The 15976-nt window shown below is 37.9% G+C and overlaps 1 protein-coding gene across 6 annotated transcripts in view; it reads left to right on the top strand.

Moving 5' to 3' along the window:
* The first annotated feature begins 1733 nt into the window (after positions 1 to 1733).
* The window catches only part of STX17 (syntaxin 17), a 91032-nt gene continuing 76789 nt past the window's right edge, over positions 1734 to 15976 (top strand). For 2 of the 6 annotated variants that reach the window (XM_067039779.1, XM_059071021.2), the window contains exons 1-2: positions 1750 to 1966; positions 11306 to 11491. In XM_067039779.1, the coding sequence (XP_066895880.1) occupies positions 11333 to 11491 (159 nt within the window). In that variant the 5' untranslated portion in view covers positions 1750 to 1966; positions 11306 to 11332. Of the gene's footprint in view, positions 1967 to 2327; positions 2362 to 11305; positions 11492 to 15976 lie in introns of all 6 variants that reach the window. The other 4 variants (XM_067039778.1, XM_059071025.2, XM_067039780.1 and 1 more) reach the window with 4 other exon arrangements.

Raw genomic sequence — 15976 nt, forward strand, 5'->3', positions numbered from 1 at the left:
CCCAGAGTTTCCTCGTGCCTCTTGGAAATCCCTCCCTTCACCCCTACTCCATTTAGCTATTATTCTTAATTCTTCAAATAGCTCCCATAATTCCTTACAAACACAAATTAGATTCTGCTATTTGAAAGTGATCTTTTCTCCCATTACAATTTTAAATAGGTGATCGCTGTTTAGGAAAGCTATTGCTCTAGCCATTTTACTGAACGTGTTTCAGTTCATTTTTGGGTTTTCCAAGTAATCAATCATAATACCTAAAAAGAATTTTTTTCTTTTTCTCCATTCATTTATTTATTACTGTTTGTTTTGTTTGGCCTTCCTGGCTCAGTTAGGACCTCAGGAAAATGTTGGCTAGTAGCAGCAGGCCTGCTCCTAACAATTTCAGTGCCCAGGCAAGAGTACAAAAAGAGGCCCACACACTATATATCTAAATATTTAAAGATTATAAATCAAGCTAACAAACTGTTAGATTAAAAAGTTCTATTTAGCTACCTTGACACACCTAACTTATAGCAAACATACATATAATAACCTAGAAGGGTAGGTTCAAGTTTAGAATCCTTGAGTGTCACATCTCCCTAGTGTACCTGAGGTAGATTTTTCAGAGCTTAACTTGTGACCTTTACTTCAAAAGCTCTTGTCTTGCCTAAAAAAATTTTTGCCATGGTATTGGCTAATATTTTAATTTTTCTCCTTAGAATTAAAATCTTATAAACACCGCATTCCTAGAGTAAAAGAAGTCAGCATTCATTATACCCACAAAGAAAATCCAAAACACTTAGCAGATTTTATGCTTTAATTTAGAGACTACCTTTCAAGGCAATTCTTACAGACCCCTAATATTCATTGGTCCACAATTTCTACCCTTACTCCCACTCCACTGGAAGACCCTAAGAGTTGAGTTTCCTTAGCTATGGCTTGAATATCCTTATGACTTCTAAGGATAGTACCATCAGTGGATATGTTCTGAGCAAGTCATCTGAATATTCACAAACGCATATTAAAAAGGCTGGATCTGGAAGTAAGGCCATCCAAGGTGGAGGTTGTGACCTGGACGGGGCTTCAAAGCCAACCAACTGTTTGTTCGTTGGTATCAGCTGGTATAACCGGAAGAACTTGAAAAGGGAATTAGGAAACCCAGTTGAAGTTCCAACTGTGTCACTACATGGCTGAACTGCTAGTGAGTCACTAGAACTCTTTGTTGAGGCTTAGCATCATTATCTATAAAATTGGGATAAGGATACTGGCACTGGGTTGACACTGGTTCAACGCGTTTTGGGGAAAAAGCACTTGTCTGAGTTTCAGTTTCTGTGTCTGTTACAGTTAAGACTTGTGCCGTCTACCTCAAAGGGGGGTGTAGATGGAGAAGGCACAACCTCTGCGAGCTTCAGTTTCTACAAGTGTAAAGAGGTAAGAACACCCGCCCAGCCCGCAAATAAAATTCCCAGAAGAACAGAGGAAAATGGTCAAAAAAGTTGCAAAATGTACAGGGCTATACAGATGTGAATTGTCTCACACTTAAAACACAACGAACAGACAGACTTCAAGAGCATTTGTGCGTCTCCTTCCTCTTGGCTCCCTTATTACAACCCCACAACATAAACCAAGACCACTTAGTAAGACGGTCCAGAGCGGCGACCGCGTCTGTACACACAGGGGCGCCAGCCACACCCCTCGAGGCCGGGACTGGGCGGGAGGGGGCGTGGCGCAGCCCAGCCCGCCTATCGCGACGCCCCGTCCCGTCGCGCCCGCGCCTGCGCCATGAGTACCCACGGGCCTCGAACGTCCCGGCGGGAGGTAAGGGGATCGCGATAGGCCCCCTCGGGGGCGTAAGGCCCCGGCCCGCGTAGTGGGCCGGGCGCCCCGCACGTGGGAGGGGCTCCCCGCAGGAAGCAGGACATCAGGTTGGAAGTGCGAACGCTGTGGGAGCTCCTCTCGGCTTGGAGAAGTGGTGGTTTCGGTTTTGGAGGTGATTTCGAAGCGGGTATAGGGAGGCGGCCGACCAGGCGAGCTTGACGGCCTTCCCGGGGTCTCGGGGTGGAAAAGTTTACTTCGTCTGCCCTGCGTGTGACGCACTGTGGGTCTTAGTCATCAGGGTCGTCGGCGTCTCGGTCCGGAGAGGGCCCCGCGCACCCGTTCGGGGGCGGGGGTGGGGGGAGGCGGTGTTTGGTTTATGTGGCCCAGGTGCGCGGTGGGTGACGCTGCGAGGGATGACGCGAGGCTCGAGGGTGTTGAGGGGAGGTCCTGGGGCGCGAGGGGGGAGCCTCCTGTCAGCCATACCGGGGAGGGTGGTTCGCAGAAGGCCCCATGTCTATCTCCCGTTTTTACAGTTCCGAATCGGAGGCTCAGCAGACCGTATGGTAGGTAGGTCCGAGGGCCTTGACTTTTCTTTCCAAATTCAGTACCCCTTCCCCCAATGAGAAACACGGGGCGACGTGCCTGAGGGAATTCGGTGCCCCAGATGTGGGGAAATGTGGGAAGGTGTTCATAACTTTTTTGGAAGGGGGCGTTGCCAGCGATATTGGACTTTTCCTGAGAAATGGGGCTTTTCACTTATAAATAACCTTAAGTAATTTGGTTAACCTCCCAGTACTTTTTCCTTATTGGAAACGTGAGTAGTATGGTACTCAGCTGGTAATAGTTGTAAGCACTAAAGGTAGTTTGTAAACCACCTGGCACCCGCCCCGCCCACCTCAAGTGTTAGTACAGTGAATATGATTGCAATTCTTTGACCTCAAAATATATGACCTGTCTTATGGGAAACATCAGTTTACGCATTATTTTAAGAGACTTTTTATTTTGAAATATTTTACAGTTACAGAAAAGTTGCAAAAGTAATAGAGTTCTCTACAATTTCCTTTAATGTTAGCATCTTACATAACTTTAATACAATTATCAAAAGTAAGAAATTAACTTCAGTACAACGCTGTTAACTAAATCACCAACTTTCTTCATATTTCATCATTTTTTTATACTAAAGTCCTTTTTCTGTTCCACGATCCAATCTAAGATCCCACATTGCATTTAGTTGATATGGCTCCTTAGTCTTTTCCAATCTGTGACAATTTCTAAGTCTTTTCCTGTCTTTCATGACCATTACACTTTGGAAGAGTCCTGGTTAGTTATTTTGTAGAGTGTCCTTCAGTTGGGTTTTGTCTGATGTTTTCTCAAGATTAGATTAAGGTTGTGTACTTTTGTTGATACCACAGAAATGTATATGCCCTTCTCAGTAGTTCATCATTTGAAGGGTACATGATATGACACACTGCATTTGATATTGCTCTTGATCACTTGGTTAAGGTGGTATCTGCTGGGATTCTCTAAAGTAACTATTTTTCTCTTTGTAATTAATCAGTATCTTGGGGGAGAACTACTTTTAAACAATGCAAATATCCTGTTTCTCCTCAAACTTTAATTTGTTGATTTTAGCATCCATTGATGATCTTGCCTTCAGTAATTATTACTATAATGTTCTAATGGTGGTTTTCTGTTTCCCTCATTCCTTCGTAATTTATTAATTGGAGTTTTTCTGTAAGGAAGAGCTGCATCTTCATCCCATTTATTTATTTATTGTTAATTTTTTGTATCTGTATGGACTCATTTATTTTTCTATTGGTTATTTTCCTACACGTTCGTTATTTGCTTTATGTCTCAAATTGTTCCAACTTCGTCCATTCCAAGTTTTTCCAGGTTGCTTCCTGTGCCCTTTTTCTAGGCCCTCATCCTTTTTTGAGAACTTCCTTGCTTTTTGGCACCCTAAGATGCTGCAAGCTTCTCTTGCATTTTCCCTTCCCTGGAATCCACCATTTCTCCAAAGACCCCTGCTTTCTTTGTTTGGAGAGTAGTATTTAAACACCAAGGATCTGGGTGCTAGGTGTGCTCATTGCTACTGGATTATCATTACTTCCAGTGCCTGGCAGAAGACATCTTAGAAGCGTGTGTGTGTGTGTATGTATATATTTCTAGCTGTATATACAGTCGTCTCTTGGTATCCACAGAGAATGGTTCTAGGACCTGCAGTGGATACCAAAACCCGAAGCCACTTAGGTCCCATAGTTGGCCCTTTGTATTTGCGGTTCCATATCCATGGATTCAACTAACTGTGGATCATGTAGTATTTATTGAAAAAATAGTATTTATGTATTTATTTTTTGTGGTACGCAGGCCTCTCACTGTTGCGGCCTCTCCCGCTGCGGAGCACAGGCTCCGGACGCACAGGCCCAGCGGCCATGGCTCACGGGCCCAGCCGCTCCGCGGCATGTGGGATCTTCCCAGACCGGGGCACGAACCCGTGTCCCCTGCATCCGCAGGCGGATTCTCAACCACTGCGCCACCAGGAAAGCCCAATAGTATTTATTGAAAAAAAAAAAAATCCACTGTAAGTGGACCCTCACAGTTCAAATCCATATTGTTCAAGGGTCAACTGTAAATCCATATATTTCATGGAGATACAGGCACACATATGTGTATATTCATGCATCTGCAAATATTTATTTTTGTGTTTATCTGTATATATGTATATACACACATGTATTTCAGATGTGTGTCTGTGTATACATATATATATATTTTTTTTTTTTTTTTCTAAAACAAAGTTTATCCTGTTACTTCTGTTTCTAATATAGTACCACAGGGTTCATTCTAGTCTTGCCTCTTACTTTTAACTTCTTTCTTCAGCAGTGAGAAATCTGGCTTTGGTGTTCTACAAAATATTTCCTTATTTGTTCAGTCCTAGTATACACACAAAGTAATTTCAAGATTTCTAACCCACAGTCCTATGAGAAACAAATTTACTAACTAGAGTACAGTATAGTTGTAGTATAGTTGTGTGTAAGTCTTTTTGCCTTTAGCCTTGTAGTATCCAGTTTAGTATCTAGGATCCTACAAGGCTAAAGACAAAAAGAATTACACACAACTATACTGTATACACACAACGATACTAGTATCGAGTATCCAGCGTCTGTTTTCCAAAGTTACCTAGATTAGTTATTTTCTTCCCCTACTTCTTTAATTGTGGTTATGTTGTTGATTTGTAATACAGTTAATTTTATTTTTTATAGTTTGTATTTCATTTTGGGTTCTCCCACATCTCGTTGTTTTTATTAATATACAAAAATTCACCTGTGGTGTACAGTTCTGTGAATTTTGATAAATGCATGTAATTGTTTATCCACCACCATTGTCACGATACAAACAATTCCGTTGCCCCAAATATTCCATTACACTTGAAAAATAAAGTTAAAATTAATACAACTTTACAGAAGTTTGAGAAATAAGGCATTTTTGTATGTTTTCTCTTGTTTTTTCATAGGCATATTTTAAATACCTGTGATAGTGTAAATTTTTTTTTTTTTTTTTTTTTTGCGGTATGCAGGCCTCTCACTGTTGTGGCCTCTCCCGTTGCGGAGCACAGGCTCCAGACGCACAGGCTCAGCGGCCATGGCTCACGGGCCTAGCCTCTCCGCGGCGTGTGGGATCTTCCCGGACCGGGGCACGAACCCGTATCCCTTGCATAGGCAGGCGGACTCTCAACCACTGCGCCACCAGGGAAGCCCGTAAATGTATTTTTAAATCCTATGTTTGAATTATATCAGAAATATTTCCCAGTTTTCTGACTTAAAAATCAAGAAATAATGAAATACATTTTCAATTCATTATTTAATCACACTTTTAAACCACAATTTCTATATTGAATTGAGACCTTCCCTTAATAGCTTATAAACGTTATTTGAGCTATTTTATGATCAGAGGCACTGTTGGATGACTTTGTTTCAGTAACATCATACTTTATGCAACTATTTGGACGCTATGTTCCCTTCTTAGTTTTGTATGGGTATTTTATTATAATTTTATAGAAATGGAAATGGTGGAGAGAAAAAAAAATACTCTCTAGAAGGAGACCAAGAGTTGGAAAAGTCTCTTGGGAGAGTCTTGGGCCAGAATGTCTTCCCCTAGAGATGGCCCTTGTGAGGCAGCAGGTTATTCCTTGAGCACAAAATGCTGAGGGGCAGAGTCATGCACGCTGACCTGGAAATATTACTTTTTGAATTCAAAAAAGAGAGCTATCATCATAGCATAGGGGAGCAGTGAAAACAAGCCAAATAGTCAATAATTGGGGTTTGTCAAGTACACTGTAAACTGATTAGTGGAAAAGAAGGCAGAATCATTTGACTTGTATCTCAAATGATACACAAAGCTGAGAGGCAGATGGGATATAAAAGAGCACCTAGACAGAGGGAGCACCTTGCAAAGCCAAAAGTAGAGATTGGGTGATGATATTTTCAGTAGATTGGGTGGATTATTTATGAACATTTTATTTTCTTGTTCAGATAATAGGGAACTCTTAGAAGTTTTTATACAGAGGAGCAGCATGTTGCCTTTGGTGTTTTAGATATATTCATTGGTGGTAGTCTATGGGGAAAAATTGGAGAGGGGAAAGAGTCTAAACGCAGGCCAAATAAGACACTTGTAATGTGCTATGTATATTGTGCTGTTTGACTAGAGTGATAGGATTAGAAATAGTGTAGAAGAGACATGTGAAGAAATGTTTTAGTTCTGTTAGCATCTGTTTGAATACCAGTTGTATTAAAAAACATTTTGATAGGAATAGTAATAGATATAAAGATAGCTTCTTATATAATCTGCATAGTGGAAGAAAACACAAGAGGCAATGTGATAAATTGGAAACATTAGTGTTAGGGAAATATTGATAATTTATGAGACTATTATATGTTAATATAATAAGAGAAAGATAGTCCCTGTAGCGCAAGCAGGCAATTGATGAAAGAAATGCAAATAGAGAATAAATCAATCTCATTAGTAATTTAAAGAATGCAAAATAAAACAATAATGAGATACCATTTTTGTCACCAGTTGAATGTCTTAAGAAGAATGATAATATCAGGTATTGGTTGGAGTATGGATAAATGGACATTTTAAAGTTTTTTAAATTGAAGTATAGTTGACATACAATGCTGTATGTATTTCTAGTATATAACATAATGATTTGACATTTTTATACATTATGAATTTATCACCATGATGTCTAGTAACCATCTATCATCGTACAAAGTCATTACAGTATTATCGACTACATTCTGTATGCTGTACCTTACATCCCTGTGACTTGTTTATTTTATAACTGGAAATTTGCACCCCTTACTCTCCTTCATGCATTTCACTCACCATGCCACCTCCGTTCTGGTGACCACCACATTATTCTCTGTATCTGTGGTTCTGTTTCTGTTCTTTTTTTTTTTTTTTTTTTAAATTCCACATGTACATGAAATCATACAGCATTTGTCTTTCTTTGGCTTATTTCACTTAGCATAATACCCTCTAGGTCCATCCATGTTGTTGCAAATGGTGAGATTTCATTCTTTTTTATGGCTGAGTAATAGTCCATTGTGGGGCTTCCCTGGTGGCGCAGTGGTTGAGAGTCCTCCTGCCAATGCAGGGGACACGGGTTCGTGCCCTGGTCCAGGAAGATCCCACATGCCATGGAGCGGCTGGGCCCGTGAGCCATGGCTGCTGAGCCTGTGCATCCGGAGCCTGTGCTCCGCAACGGGAGAGGCCACAACAGTGAGAGGCCCCTGTACAGCCCCCCCAAAAAAAACAGAAAAAAAAATCCATTGTGTGTGTGTATGTACGTATATGTATCACATCTTCTTTAGCCATTCATCTATCTTTGAGCACTTCATGGTTGCTTCCACATCTTGCTAATGTGAATAATGCTCTATGAACATAGGGGTGTATATGTCTTTTCAGTTAGTGTTTTCATTTTCTTCATATAAATACCAGAATTAGAATTGGTGGATCATATGATAGTTCTCTTTTTAATTTTTTGAGGAACCTCCATACTATTTTCCATAGTGGTTGCACCAGTTTACATCCCCACCACATGCATGTGGGTTCCCTTTTCTCCACATCCTTGCCAACAACCAACACTTGAAATTTCTTGTCTTTTTGATGATAGCCATTCTGACAGGTGTGAGGTGATAGCTTATTGTGGTTTTGATTTGCATTTTCCTGATGATTAGAGATGTTGATCATCTTTTCACGTGTCTGTTTCCCATCTGTATGTCTTTCCTGGAAAAACGTCTGTTCAGATCCTCTACACAGTTTTTGATTGGATTGTTTATTTTTTTGATATTGAGTTGTGTGAATTCTTTGTATATTTTGGATATTAATGCCTTATCAGATATATCATTTCCAAATATCTTTTCTCATTTAGTAGGTTACCTTTTTGTTTTATTGATGGATTCCTTCACTGAGAAAGCTTTTCATTTTGATGTAGTCCTATTTCTTTGTTTGCTTTTGTTGCCCTTGCCTGAGGAGACAGATCCAAAAACATATTACTAAGACCAGCGTCAAAAAAGGGTATACTAGGGGCTTCCCTGGTGGCGCAGTGGTTGAGGGTCCGCCTGCCGATGCAGGGGACACGGGTTCGTGCCTGGTCCCGGAGGATCCCACATGCCGCGGATTGGCTGGGCCCGTGAGCCATGGCCGCTGAGCCTGTGCGTCCGGAGCCTGTGCTCCGCAACGCGAGAGGCCACAGCAGTGAGAGGCCTGCGTACCGCAAAAAAAAAAAAAAAAAAAAAAGAGTATACTGCCTATGTTTTCTTCTAGGAGTTTTATGGCTTTGGGTCTCACATTTAAGTCTTTAATCCAGATAAATGGACATTTTCATATGTTGCTAGTGGGAATGTAAATAGGCACAGCCTTTTTGGGGACATTTAGAATCAGAAGCCTTAAAAAATGTGTGTACCTATTAATTCTATTTCCAGGTATTTACTTTAAAGAAATAATCATAGATGGTAGTATGGATTTGTGTGAAAGAAGAGTAATTACACTGTGGTTTAGTTTATAATAGTGGAAAATTGGAAACATCCTGAGTGGCCAATATTAGATGATTAAATTATCGAACATCTGTACAATGTGATACCATGCTGCTATAAGAAATACATTATTAAAAAAATACATTATAGAAAAATAATTTACATGGAAACATTTTTATTATATTTGATCAGGTTATTCAAAATAAATATTTGTTCTTTTATTCATTGCTTCCTTTATTCACCCAGTAACAGTATACTTTATTATATTTTTTTGCTCCTTGCCATTCCTTTCCTTTGGGTTTGTTTTCTTTATTGTTAAAGCATGCCTTTTAGTAGTTCTTTTAATGAAGGGCTTGGTAATAAACTCAGTCTTTGTATGTCTGAAAATGATTATTTTACCTTCACTTCTGAATAATAATTAACCTGGGTATATACCAACTCAGCACTTTGAAGATATTCTTATCTTTTGATATGTTGCTTTGATGAAAAGTGTACTGCTTTTGTTGTTTTAGTTTATCTGTCTTTTATCTCCAGTTTGCTTTTTAAGATATTTTTTCTTTGTCCTTAATGTTCTGAAATTTCCCTCCCATGTGTTTAGGTAAATTTGTTTTTTATTTATGCTACTTAGTGTTTATGTGCATTTTCAGTTTGAGGTTTTACATCTTCTCAGCATATTCTCTTTGAATAGTGCCTTTTTGCCACTTTATTTATTCTTTCCTTATGGGACTCCTACTTGTTATTGAGCTTGTCATTTTATCCTTAACGTTGCTTATCTTCTTTTTATGTGTCCTTATTCCTTTGTGTTCATACCGATAGCTTCCAATCAATAATTGTCTTTTCAGCTACAAAATTTACTGTTTAACCCATTTTTGGAGGTTTTTATTTGTAGAATTTTTACTTGGTTTATTTTCAGATTGGCCTGTTACTGTTGCATAATATTATCTATTTTTTTAAAGATTCTGTTTCTTTCTTTATATCTTTATTTTAAAATGTACCTATTTTAATTTTATTTTTAGGTTACTTTATTATCTCTAGTCCCTTAGCTGTAAATTTTCCCATTTTGTTGGGTCTGTGGACCAGTCTTTTGATGGTGAACTTCCCCATCATCTCTAATTCCCACTAACTGCTGTAGCTGTTAGAGTATTTTTGGTGTCTGGAGATTTTCCTTTTTTGCTTTCAAGCTTAGATTAACTGTAAAGACCAAGTTACTGGTAGATGAGATAATCTGTATAATAAACACTTCAAGATTTTCAACTGTGAAAGAGAGAAACAACATTATTTAGAATAATAGTTCTTATGATTCTGGAGTGATAGAGCTTCTTGAAAATTTCCTGAAAGCAATGGACTCTTGTCTTCTGAAATAATTCGAAAATATATTCATAATTTTTTGTAAACAAACATTCAAGAACTCTCAAATCCCAAACCCCTATCTCTATGGACCCCAGTCTAAAATACCATAACCCGATGGAATTAACATAGTCAACTTATTGATTTTTAATATGGGAGAGGTTATGGCTAATTAGATGGCATGAAAACATGATGTACAACAGTGCTTTTCAAGCTTGCTTAAGCAGTGGAGCCCTTTATTTACAGAAAATCTAATAAGTTCAAATTTATGAAATAGATATAAGTAAATTTTCTCCAGCTGAAGCAGGTGTGGGGTCCTGGAGCCTGTCCACTTGTTAACCGTTACCATCACCTACCCTGACCCCAAAGATATAACCCTGGACTCTGGAACACTGCTAAAAAAAAAACTGGTGAATTAGAAAGAACATTTGATTGCACTCTCAGGAATACTGGGTTCTTATTCCAGCTCTGTCACTGGTTACTTGTAGACAATGCTTATCACTTTGTAAGAAAGGGAAGATGCAATTTAAAGGACATCAGTGAGAAGAGTTGCATTTTATAATATATTTGAAATATATAATTACATATGTTATATTAGAAATGGAGTTTTTACAGCAGAAATGTTAAGAATGAAATTTTTTCTTCCAGTTTTGCCATTTGACACTTTTTTAGAAAACATTATTCACTGTCTAGGATACATTGGTAGATAAAGACTTGAATAATATACTTCTGGGTTTTTTTTGAAAAAAGTTATTTAAATATATGCATACATATATATATATATCCTTATATTAAAAAGCACTGGAAAGACATACATCAAAATGGAAGTAGGGGGGTGGGAGAGGGAAAAATGGAAAGAGTAGTTAACTACAGGTGAGGAGATGATTGTTGATTTTATTTTATTCTCTTTTTCCTATTTTCTAATCATTCTAAAGTGAATATACATTACCTTTGTACAGAGAAAAAGATTTTAAAATAAAAGTTTTGTTAAAAAACCAGTCACTGAAGTTCACCATTAAGTTGAGTATGTATTTAGAAATATATTATAAAATTACCTAATTGTTGGCTTTTAAAAATAATGAAAATTGATTTTTAAAATTCTTAAATAAATATTTACCTTTTAGGTTTTTCTACATGAGTGGAGAAGGTAGATGTTGCAAGTAGAAGAGATACAACATTTGTTTAGGATGTCTGAAGATGAAGAAAAAGTGAAATTACGTCGTCTTGAACCAGCTATTCAGAAATTTACTAAGATAGTAATCCCAACAGACCTGGAGAGGTTAAGAAAGCACCAGATAAATATTGAGAAGGTGAGTTTTTTTATTTCTTTCTTTTTTTCCATTTTTTTCTTTTTTTTTACCACAAGAAACAGTTACATAGTCTGATTTATATTTGTTGTGCATTTCACCTACATTGAGAATATTAGATAAGAGTCTTTTCTAAAACATCTAGCTCCTGTCGATTTAACAACGTTATTCATTTTTTCATCTGGTTTTTCTGTTCTACAAATACTCCTCTCACATTATTCCTTTGTTAGGAAGGGATATAAGAATAGAATCAATGCCTTTTTAGTTATACGCAGTGAAGAATTGAGCAGTTAATAATTAAAATACAAACTGTTTGATAGTTGACTATAATGTGAAGGTGGTGGACTTTGGCTGAAGGGCTTCCCTTAATTTCATTCACCCCATGGCAAGTTTTCTGAACTGTGAGTGTGTGTTCCTGTCCTTTTCAGGTGCATGTAGATTAAAGAGGTAAAATCACTGTTTGATATGAGGGAATTTCTCAACTTCACTGCTTCCCTTTGAGGAAAGCCCAAAGTTGAGAAATATTAGCTAGAGGTCAGTTTAAGAGATAGGTAGAAGGAAGAACCAGTCTCAGGGACTGTGGTGGTTGCATAGAACCTGGTCTGGCTAGGGTCTGATGGAGTGGTTGTGGCATTTATGGGAACATCAAGTTTACTGAGTACTGAGCTTTGATTTGGCAGGTTACCTTGTCTTATTTGCTGTGGGACAGGTCAGTGGTATTTGATCCTTCAGAATAATCTCCCCCAGTATAAATTTTAAGCTGTGTGGCCCTCCATTAATTTTGGGGGGGGGAGGGTGGAAGTGGTCATTAAACCTTTCAGTATAAATAATATTTATCACCCTCAACTGCATACCTTATACAAGTAAGAAGAGTGTCAACTTTTTCTCTCATAGATACCAGCTGTCTTCCTAGTACTTAAGTCTTTTGTAAAAGTATAGAAAATAAGTGCCAAGAAAAACAAGATGAAAATTTCAATGAAAATATGAATAGAATTCAAGATTAATATTTAGTCATCTCTTAACTTCTTTCTTCTTTATCCATAAGCAATAAGTGCTGTGACTTTAAAGGATGGAGGAGTTGTCTGCTAAACTGGTTATTCTTGTCATGAGCAGAAACAAAGTGTTCCATGCTTTGATTAATAAGGAGGGCTTGTTCTTTTAGCACTGTAACAATATAGAAATGGAGTTGTTTACTTCTGATTGATCATATCTGTGTTTGATAATGTGTGTGTCAAAGTCCTGAGCTTCTGTTGAAGTGCTCAGTTACAAAGATGGTAAGAATTTGGCAAGTGAATTGATTCTGAAAGGAATAAATAGGTGGACTGTGGTCTATTAAGACTTTCTTTTATTGTCCTATTTTACCTTTGGCATTTTCCCTTTGGCAAATTTCCCTTTCCTTGTGTTTATTCTATACGAATGTGCTTGCTGTCATTACCCTCAGATCCTAGCCACATGTACCACCCAGTCATCAATGGAAAGGCCAGAACCCTGGGAGAAAGTTCTGGGGATAGAAACAGGTCTATTACTGATTTAATTAGCTGTGTCAGAATTCAGAAGAAAATTATTCCAGAGTTATATAGATCTTTTTCTGCCGGAACATTTTTCCTTTAGCATTTTCTGAAAGTTTTACTAATTAAGAAATTTTTAGACAATATCAGAATAATTACAATTTACAATATAGGTGATGCTGTCTGAAGCTAAGCGGTTAAACTCATACTGAGCTATGTTTTATTCCATAATCTTGATCATTCTGTCTCTAGGTTTTCTAGTTTAGTTATGAAAGTAATTTTTTTATCTATGTAAGATTGAATAGCATATTTTAATAGATAGTTTATGGCAATGTAAAAACATTTAAAAGCCACAGTGTTCACTGTGGACAAAAGAGTTAAGAACTAAGTTTAGACTCCAGGTGTCTAACAGTGCCTCATTTTCAAAAAGACATGTTTTTCCTGGGGGAAGGGTGTAGAAAGATAAAATATTTATTATGTTAGCCATCAGTCATCCAATATGAATTTAAAAGAAGAAAGTCAGCCTGAAGGGAAATTGAAAGTAAGCCTTAGTGGAGTGATTCTGCAACATCTGAAAACAATGAGAGTAGTGTGCTGTGGACACCTGGAACTATAGTCCATAGGTCCTTCAGCATTATGTTTTATTACACATGATAGGCTTGATTAGAATGTAATCCTGAAATTTGAAGTGTTAGCATTCAGCTTTCTCGGCTAATGTAAAATAGACTTAAGCATAGTTAATAGGAACAATATCATAAGCTTGGAACATAATTTTCTTTGTTTCATTTTATAGGGGTTTGGGGGGAAACTTACTGTGTAACATGTACTGTATTAGTATATGGTTAAAATGCAAGTGGCAGAAAACCTAAAAATAGCTTATTAGATGAGATAGAGGTTTTTTGGTTTTGCTTTTATTTTTAATCTCTCATAGTTTTGGAGGTGGTCTAGGGCTCCAGTGGCAGCTCAACAGTCATTAAAGACTCAGGCTGTTTTTATCTTGCTTTCCAATCCTCAACTTGTTTCTGTCTTACATGTAAAACAGCAGCTCCAACTCTAGCTATCACATCCACATTCCAACTAAGAGGAAAGAACCAGAATCCTATTTTTTCTGAATATGTTCTTTTTTCTCTCAATTCTCTCTTTCTTTTCTTTTGAAGAGAATCCTCCTGTTCTTGTTTTATGGATGCAGTATCATACAGTCTCTCTATGATGGTATTATTATTATATTTTTTTAAAGTTTTCTTCTGCTTCCTTTTCTATGTTTCCTTCCTCCCTTCTTCCTTTTCCCCCCCTTCCTCCCCCTTCATTCCTTCCTTCCTTCTTCCCTCCCTCCCTCTCTTCCTTCTTCCCCCTTCTTTCCTCCTCCTTCTCTTCTCTCTTTTTTCCTTTTCTTTTCTTAAATGTATTCTTCTCTCTCTTTCTCTCTCTCCTTTTCTGCCTCCCTCCCTTTCTTCCTCTCCTCCTTCCCTCCTTTCTTTGTGTCAGTCTACAGTATTTTAGGCTTTTCTTGGCTAGCTGTCAATATTTAAGAGTGGTAATTGGAAGGGGTGTGTGTGTGTGTGTGTGTGTGTGTGTGTGTGTGTGTGTGTGTGTGTGTGTGTGAGAGAGAGAGAGAGAGAGAGAGAGAGAGAGAGAGAGAGAGAGAGAGAGAGAGAGAGAGAATGGGTAGCAGAGAGAGAGAGGGAGAATGGGTAGCAGGGCAGTAGTAGGGGCCTTATTCCCTGGAGAGGTGAACAGAGGAGGATCTGTTTTGATGGGGAACCACCAGGTACTCTCCTGGAGTGTTGTCTTCTGTGATGATAGAGGCAGTCCAGTTGCTTGGGCCTTTGGAGAGGACATCTGATAGACTACCTATTCCTTGCATAAACTTTCAACTAATCCTGTTTTTAGCCCCACCATAGACATCCTCCTGGTTACCTGGTAGCTGGTACCTCTGGTTACTGCGTCTTTCTGGAGTAGTGCTATGTATTGGTTTGCTTCTCACTGCCTTTCTCCCCTACCATCCACCCCTTCTGCAGCCCTAGGTTTCAGCTTTCTCTGATCTGCTAAGTTCAGCTGCAACATGTCCATAGTCTTTCTAGCTTCCAAAATTTTGTTAAAATTTCTTGTCCATTGATATCTTCTGTTGTATTCTCATTACTCTTGTGAATTTATACCTTTTAAAGTTCTTTACTGTCATTTTACTTGAGTTTCGGAAAAGAACAGAGATGAATGTTTGTGTTCAGTCTGCCAGGTTTAATGAGAAGGGAAATTATTACAGGATATAAATATATGTTAGCTTTTCATAAGTGTTGGTGTTTGCTGTCTTATTGATTTGTTATTTTTTGATTTGGTTTCATTTATTTGTTTTCTTAACTTGTGGTTACAACAGAAACCTTTCCCATTTCACTTTTTAGCCTGAGAATGTTTATTTCAATCTTAAAATCACATTTTTCCACTCATTCTTTTTTTCTGATAGATTCCTGATTCAGTTTGCTTTCTCTTGTGTTACAGGATAGGAAAGCCTCAGCACAGGTGGTGAACTCCTCTCCAAGTGTTTGGAATAATAGCCTTTAATAATGTAACCTAATTTAGGTTTAACATTGTGTAGCAAGCATACAAAGTCTGACCTATTTTATTCCTTATTTTTCGTAGAATTTTATTATTATAAGACATAAGGTCATCTATTCAGTCTTCTTCCGAGACACTAATCTCTTCTACAACTTACTTGACAAGTGAACAAATAATAATAATAGTAAAGGTAGTAGCTCTTGTGTTTATTTGTTGAGTGCTGTGTAAGGTTTTTATATATATCATATTATTTAATCCTCACAACATCCCTATAGGTTACCCTTATTATTATCTTCCTTTTTTAGATGGGGAAGCGGACTTGGAGTGGTTAAATTACTTTCTTGAGATCACTATGCTGCTAAATATATTAATCTTCTAATGTTGTGCTTGAAACATAGTGTGTTCTAAGTTTGTTCTTGCTCTTTCTTGG

The sequence above is a fragment of the Kogia breviceps genome, chromosome 8 (genome assembly GCF_026419965.1).
Source record: "Kogia breviceps isolate mKogBre1 chromosome 8, mKogBre1 haplotype 1, whole genome shotgun sequence".
In the NCBI taxonomy this organism is placed as follows: Eukaryota; Metazoa; Chordata; class Mammalia; order Artiodactyla; family Physeteridae; genus Kogia; species Kogia breviceps.